The sequence below is a fragment of the Pithys albifrons genome, chromosome 20 (assembly GCF_047495875.1).
Source record: "Pithys albifrons albifrons isolate INPA30051 chromosome 20, PitAlb_v1, whole genome shotgun sequence".
NCBI lineage: Eukaryota > Metazoa > Chordata > Aves > Passeriformes > Thamnophilidae > Pithys > Pithys albifrons.
In genome coordinates, this window is record NC_092477.1 from 10063110 (window position 1) to 10070822 (window position 7713).

At 51.6% G+C, this 7713-nt stretch overlaps 1 protein-coding gene and 1 non-coding gene across 2 annotated transcripts; one reads left to right on the top strand and one right to left on the bottom strand.

Moving 5' to 3' along the window:
- Nucleotides 1-1311: 1311 nt before the first annotated feature.
- Nucleotides 1312-1439, bottom strand: LOC139681386 (U6atac minor spliceosomal RNA). The gene has a single exon (XR_011699524.1). It is a non-coding gene; the product is annotated as a U6atac minor spliceosomal RNA (small nuclear RNA).
- Nucleotides 1440-4157: 2718 nt separating this feature from the next.
- Nucleotides 4158-5951, top strand: LOC139681333 (ly6/PLAUR domain-containing protein 1-like). Its single transcript, XM_071574669.1, has 3 exons — nt 4158-4310; nt 5457-5597; nt 5755-5951. The coding sequence occupies exons 1-3, from the start codon at nt 4235-4237 to the stop codon at nt 5949-5951; spliced, it is 414 nt and encodes a 137-aa protein (XP_071430770.1). The 5' UTR covers nt 4158-4234.
- The last annotated feature ends 1762 nt before the right edge of the window (nt 5952-7713 follow it).

The following is a 7713-nucleotide window of genomic DNA, read 5'->3' on the forward strand; positions in this document are numbered from 1 at the left end:
CATAAAGCTTCCCTTAAAAACATCTTTAGAGGGAAGTGTTTCTGTAGCAGCTCCAGTGAGTGAGGAAAGAACAGTGACATGGTGCTTTACATCAGTTGTGGAGAAAAAGAGCAGCACAGATCAGAATTTGTTTAATAAGAGGATTGAAGTGAAGGTGTCCTCAGCAGAGACAACATTAGTACAACTCCTCAACAGAAATCTGTAGCCAAGGGGAGAGGAATCTTGCTGCCCTCTCCTTGCAGGCTGAGCAGGAATCCAGGATTTACCTTCTGCTGGCTAAGAAATGCATCGAGGCACAAGTTTGTTGCACCCAGAGGGTTCTACTGGAAGGGGATGTTTTGTTCCCGGTGCAGAAAAAATCCTTTTTTTGGTATTGACCTCATGTTTGGTAATAACAAAATCAATTACAGTACAGACCTCTCTAGTGCTGCCCAGAGGCTGCCTTCATTTGCTCTTAGAGAAAAAGAGCTGCAAGGCATGAGGTATAGCTTTTCTTTTTAAAATGTAAAAATAAAGTTCATGTTGAGCTGGTGCTAAAATGGCTGTTAATAATAGCACTGCCTTTTGAGATTTTTCAATACCCCCAGGGAAGGGACACTGTGTCTAGACATCATGAGCATCACTGCTAAAATGATCAATCCTTCATTTTTTTCAGTCTTGTTCTTTCAGACCAATGAAACTTCAATGCAAAATGTGTCTGTGCTGCTTTACAGTGTGAAGAACATGGTATTTTACTCAGTGTTTTAACGTAGATTCAGAAATACTTTGTGGCATAATACCTTTCATGTCACTGTGTGTGAGTGGCTTTGCTTGCCCAGCTGTGCTATGGCTTTTCCTGCCCTCTAGGCCAAAGAGCTATGGAGAAGGGAGATAATTTCCCTGCTGTTGGGAGGAAATCTCTTCAACAGGGATAGCAGAGCCCTGATGTAAATGATCTCCTGGAAAGCTGTTCTTTGTAAAGGTTATGTTTAAGTCCTTAATATCCCACCTGGGATTAATACTGGGGCCTATTGGCATGAGCTCTACTTAGCTATAATTATATACAGCCTGGCGTGGCTGTGGTGGTTTGAGGGGCAGGATTAGATAAAGCACAGCACCGAAAAGAAGGTTGTGGAAAGGCTGTAGTAGGGGAGGTGAGCTTTGTGTTGGGTGTGGGCTGAGAGGGGACAGAGCGTGGTGCAGCCTGCTGAGGGCAGGGCGAGCTGTTGCTTTGGGGCTCTGGTTTGCCGGGCGCGTTTGGGCTAAGGGAAAAGGAGAAGCTGAGTGACAGTGGTGGGATCTTTTAAATTTGCCCCTCGTTTAAGAGAAAAAGAAAAAACATGGTTAGATGCCACGAAGTAGGTGGCAGTGCCTTAACCGTATGTGTGTTGTATAGGCCACTAGGACCTCTTCCATCCTTATCAAGGGGAGTGCTAACCTTCTCTCCTTTCATACAACACGTCTGAGCGGTCGCGGACCTTGCTATTTAAACCTCTCGTAAGCCACTTCTATAGAGGACAGGGTGAGACATCCCCTGCTTCCTTTTTTCCTCTTTTCACATCCCTTCCCTATTCCCCATAAGGTATATTTACTGTAACTCTGACTGTGGCTATAAATCCTCTAAAAATCTCAGTAAAACAGCATAAACGCGCCCTTTTGCCTGCGTTCTTAATGTATTCATCGCTTTTAGCCAATCAAAGCGCAGCAGCTCTTCCTCTTCGGCTTCCCCCTGGCGAGCCGGGCTCGTTTGCAGCGGGGCGGGGGTGGTGGGCGGCACTTCTGCTTCCGCTGAGCTGTGGGCGGCGGTCGGGCCCGTGGACGCGGGTTCGAGTCCCTCCTCGGACGTGGCGGAGTGCGGGGCGGTGCCACTGGGCGCGCTCGGCCGCTCGCGGGATGAACTCGCAGCGGGATTTGCCGGCGGACCCGCCTAATCCGCTGGGTATCCCGCAGGTCTAAGTGGAAGCAGGAGCGTACCGGGAGGTTTGCTAATGGAATCTCCTGCAGCCGAGGGGAGGTGTGGGAGTCTTTCCCGGCGTGTTCCTGCTGCCCGGAAAGTTAAATCTCTCCGAATTCCATCAGAGCTAATGACGAGTTACAAGTTCCAGATGTGGAAGCGGTCAAAGAGGTTGGGTTGGGGTTTTCGCTTTTCCTAAGGCCTTTCTCTTTTTCATTCCAAGGGAATAAAACCAGGCAAACATCTGGCTAAATCAGCACCGCAACCACTCAAACCAGATCTGGGAGCTGATGTTCCCACCGGGGTTAACCCCCCCAGCATCCCACTGCCAAGTCCCATCGACCCCGGGTTTACTGCGCCGCGACATCCCTCGGCCGCACCGACCCTCCCAGATCTTCCTGCTCCGTTCCTGGCAGGAAGGACCAGCCGGTGCCGTGCGCCGCTGGCAGAGGAGCCGCTGTGCCGGAGGAGCCTTCGGAGCCAGGTGCGGTGCCCAGAGGTGTGCGTGGCCCCGGACCCGCCAGCTGTGCCCATCTGCTGCATCTCAGAATCACAGAACGGTTTGGCGTGGAAGGGACTTTACAGTTCATCCCGTTCCCACCCCCTGCCATGGACAGGGATACCTTCCACTAGACCAGGTTTGCTCCAAGCCCCGTCAATCCTGGCCTTGGACAATTCCAGGGATGCTGCATTGCTGTTGCAGACCCCAGGCTGTTCCTGGTCGTCCCTTACAGATACTGATGAGTTTATTAAGGGATTAAAAGTTAGTTTCCCCTCCTTATTGAACGCTCTGATTTATGTCTGCGTTTAAATAAATCCCATTTCCTGCGTTTTATCCCTTCTCCCCCAGGCTTTCAGGCTTTACTGTGTCAGACATTTGTTACAATCACATTGTTTTGAGGCAGGCGAGACACCGTGGGTGGTTTAAGGGATTTGAATGAATGAGCTGCATTACTTGGATGCTTTTCCCAGGTGCCAATTGCCCTTGTGAGCTGTAGATGCCCCTACTTGGACCAGTTTGTGTTGCCTTCTGGTGAAATATTAATAAAGATGCTTGCTAATGAAGATACTGTCAGAGATGAGGCCCAAGCCTGCCTGTCTGGGCACTGTGCCTGGCAGAGGAGGTGCCTGGTGGGCTGGGGTGCCCAGGGTGGGGGATTTCAGGTGCTGCTAGCAGGCAGTTGCTGGATGAGCTACTTAAGCAGCTTATTTTGTCATTTTAATTTTTTAATCCCATGCATTCAGTCGCGCTCTCTTATTAGTAAGCATTAGCTCTCCAAGTCCCATTAGCTCCGCTGAGAGCTGAGGCTTTGCTTCTGGGGACAGCGGTGGAGAAGCCAACAAGGGTCTGGGGGCCTGATCCTGCAGCTGGTGACATCTGTGATGTCCCATGTGGATGTGAGTCCAAAACTGGCCCCATAGAGGCATTAGAGCTCGGTCCTTTCCTCCACTGCACCCCTGCCCCCTTCCCAAGCCCCCAGCAGCTCCAGCTCCCTCCAGAGCCAATCCAAGCCCGAGGCTGACTGTGTTTGGCCTCTCCCTGCTTTATTAAGGCAACTATTTTCTTGTATGTAAATACACACAATACATTCAAACCTTCTCTCTCCTTCAGGTTTTCCCTTTAACCCCACAGCCATCCCCAGGGCTGTAGTTTGTTAGAGGATCTCAAATCTAGGATTTAAAATTAGTTGACTGCTTCTCTTTAATAAAATTATTCCTGCCCTCTTTAAATAGCACAATATGTCACAGAAAGCCGGTGGGTCCGTTCATGAAGATGAGGCAGCTCAGAGAGGAAAAAGAGATGGAAAAAAAAAAAGTAAAACCATACATCTCCCCAAACCCCTTCTGCCTAATCCAACTGAATTAGAGGATTTCGAAGTGGATTTAAAACTAAATCTTGATTAGGGAGAATTTCTCTCCAAGAGCTGCTGCACGGTGGTATTAATGGGAAGTGATCGTGGACAGAGGAAATAGGACAGAAATAACTGAGGGTAGCACATACGCACTCAGGTCTGTGCATGAACTGAAAGAATCAGAGAATTTCTCAAGAGGAAAAGGGAGAAGTTAAGCATCGACATAAGGAGACTGGGTGCCACGGGGCTGGCTGGAGAAGGAGGGAGCAGCCAGATCCCTGCTGCACCAACAGCATCTCCCTTTATCGCTGCGGAGGGGTTTGCAGGTGAAGAGGAAGCAACAAACACAGCTGGGGAAAAGAGCCAGGAGGAGAGGAGTCCTCTGTCTGCTCCCTCAGACCTGGGGTTTGTCCTTTGAGCCCTGGGTGGACTCTGGGAGCCGACCCCCATGCTCTGCGGACACATGCCTGGAGGTGCCCATGGGATCCTCTCTCTGATGACCGTGGTGTTCGTCCTCCCAGAGGGTAAGTACTGCTGTTTGCGGGGTGCGGTGTGTACCCCATGCTTTGGAGTCCAGTTTGCATCCTCCCTAATCCCTGGCTGTTCAGGTGTGATTTATCTTGGGATGAATTTTGAGGGTATTATTCCCCTAAGCAATACAGCTGTGTGTTGGTGGTTTTACGACAGAGCTAAGATCATCATGGTTTGTACCAAAGGGCAGAGGCCAGGATTTGGGATCTCCTGGACTCCTCTTTCCTGGTCTGGCTGGGGCAGGGACTCCCCTCACTGTGCCTGGCTGTGTGAGGGTCTCACCCACCTCCCACAAACCCTGTGGGAGCAGAGGAGGCCGGACTCAGAAAGGGCTCTGTGTTAGCATTTGGAGGTGAGGAAAGGTAATGGCAACAAAAAGTGCCACCTGATCAATCTGCACAGAGATTGCCTTAAACTCTGTGGATAGTGTAAATTAATATTTTTGAAGGCTTTTTTCTTTTTTCTTTTTTTAAAGAAACCTAAGAAATGGCTTAATTCCCAGTCTATAAATTCTCAGACACGGTTGCTGGCCCTGCAGGGAAGGACCGAGCTGCTGCCAGTGCAAAGCCCTGGGGACACACTGAGGCCACTGTCCTGGGGTCACAGTGCTCTGAACAAGGAGTTCCCTTCTGTTTCCAAGCTGGTTTGCCTCCCTGATAGAATCTGTAATAAAATCAGGACTGTGTTCAGCGGGGAAAAGCAAACCACTCAGGTGAAACCATCCCCCTGGAGTGAATGCCTCCAGGATGGGCACAGCTAAACTGAAGGAATTTGGTTAAAAAGGGAAAAGCTGTTTCTGATTGCAACCAAGCCCTGACTCAGTGGTATCTGTGGTTGTGAGGTTTCACCTACTCTTAACACCCCCTGTTTCAAAGCTCCCTTGTTCCCACTATTTGATCCCAGCGCAAATCTCCAGCTAATCTCTGATTTTGCACTGACCTCTAGTGGGAGATGATTCTGTATTTTTGGGCCCACCGGGTAAACAAGTGACGGGCAGCTCCAGGCTCTGGCTCAGCGCTTAATGCGACTTGGCAAGGCAGAGAGCGCTGCGAAGCCGTCGTTAGAGAGCAGCTCGGAACGACTTGAAGTATTTTCCCCTCTGGAAAAATCCAGCTGTGTTTCTTATGGTTCTTGTTTAGTGTCTGGACTCCAGTGTTATGGCTGCAACATCGTGGTTGGCACCAAAAACGTGGACATGGGATGCTCTAACCCCGAGGTGATCACCTGCTCCCAGTCCCACCAGGGCTTCAAGCACCGGTTCTGTATTAAGACAGAGAGCGGTGAGTGCACCCATGGGGTGTTGAGCTGGTGATGCTCACCCCCAAAATCCAACCTCGCAACCCCCAAGCAGGGCCTGTCCCCAGTGTAAAGGTGGCAGAGCATCCCCCTCCACCCTGCCCATCACCCTGATGTCCCACCCTGTTGCTTGCTTTGCAGTGGTCCTGGGCATCCTGCTGACCAGCGGCTGTGCCACCTCCCGCCACTGCCAGCAGCAGGAGCTGCCGGGGGTCCGCATCCACTGCTGTGACACCGACCTCTGCAACGGCTCCCCCAGAGCCCCCCGGCTGCCCCCTGGCCTCGCAGGTGGCCACCTCCTGCTGCCCTGTGTCCTTACTGCCCTGCTCCTCTCCTGAGCCCCGCAGGGCTTGGGGGCATGTGGGATCCTCGTGGGATGGGTGCTGAGAGCAGGGATGCCCCCATCGCTGCTTTTGCTGGTGGGCAGGACGCCCTCCTCTCCCCTCTGCTCAATAAAAGGTGCCGAACGTTTTGCCCCGGGAAGGTTTTGGTGATGCCCGGCAGCAGCGCTGCATCCCAGGGAGGATGGGGGAGGCTCCTCCGGGCTGGGGGGTACCTGCAGCAGCCTGGGGTTGGGGATCTCAGGGCCGGGGGTACCCGTGGGAGCCTGTCCATGTCCTCGCAGGGATCGGGAGCGCGGCCGAGCCCAGCTCTTCCCACGAGAGGGCATCCGCGGCCCTCGCTCTGCATCCCGGCTGCCGCGGGGGCTTCGGGATACAGGGATGGAGCGCCGACGTGGGGCAGCATCCCCAGCGGGATGGGTGGGCCATGGGGTGGGGGATCAGGGGCTCGCGTGAAAGGAGTGGGTTTTTTTCAGACATTATCCAAGTGGAAGAGTCCAAACGGGAGTTTTAACAGAAAAATCCCATCCCGTACGGATCGGAGCCCAAGTGGCTCATCCAAGGTCATCGCGGGGGTTTGTGGCAGAGCTGGGAATTGAACGCATATGTCTCAAGAGCCAGCCCTGTGCTTTTATCACCAGGGAAACGGCATAAACCTCGCTGTGAGAAATGGATGAAATATTTTTATTCTATTTTTTCTTTAGATTAAAAAAAAGAAAATAATGCAAAAGAGCTTTTCCATGCAAAACATCAGCTTTTGATGACATTTCTCAGATGTGTCAGAAAACAAGCCAAAACTCTTCTAAAAATATTATCTGAGGCACCTTCCCAGCGGAAGGGTTTTGGGACTGATACAAAACATGTTCAGATTCTGAAGAATCAAAATAAAAGGAAATCAGAAAACAAATCCTGTAAGAAAAATGACAAGAACTGCAACACTAACCAATTTTCTCCCCCCCCCCCCGCCCCCCCTTTTTTCCCCTTAAAATGTTCCTTATGATTTTCAGGGGAGCAGGAAACATTTCCTTGGCAGCTGGAATTATTCTTGCTACTGGTTATTTTTCTGCCTGGGTGAGTGCTGTGCTGAGCTGTTGCAAAACCTCCACAGAATCAGCCTTTTCCAATACAAATTCCCATTTGTCAGCTGAGGACTGGGATGGGCTCCCAGTGGATGTGGTGGCTGGGGGTCCTCCTGTGCCACTTTGCCACCACTTTGCCGGCAGCATCTTGGGGAGAAGCGAGGGGCGAGGAGCAGCCATGGTCTCTCCATCCCTCCATCCCTCCATCCCGGTCCATGTGCCTCCGGCGGGTGATGCTTCTGCCCCCACTCTGCCCCCCTCGCCCGGCTCGAGCCATCCATCTTGCACCGTGTAAGAGGCCTGTTGCAATTAAGTAGGCTGAAGTGATCCTGAACTCTTTAACCTTTGCCCTGGGATTGCTCCTTTTGCCCCGGGGCTGTGGATCAGCTCCATTGCACTCTCCAAACAGCGCCTGCTACTTAGCTGACATTTCTTTCTCCTGCTGGATCCTATTAGCACCCTGAGGTTGAAAATGCTACTTTGGAGTGTTGTAAGGAATGTGATTTATACTGGAAAGTAGCGGCAATCTATCTTTCCCTATACACACACTGCACATGAGGCTGGAGAGCTAAATCCACATTGCCTGAACAAACAGCGACCAGGATAATTGTTGAGGAGGCTTCAGACACAGAGCAGGGAGAGGAGCCTGGGTGGGACAGCGCTGGGGCCAGGGAATGCTG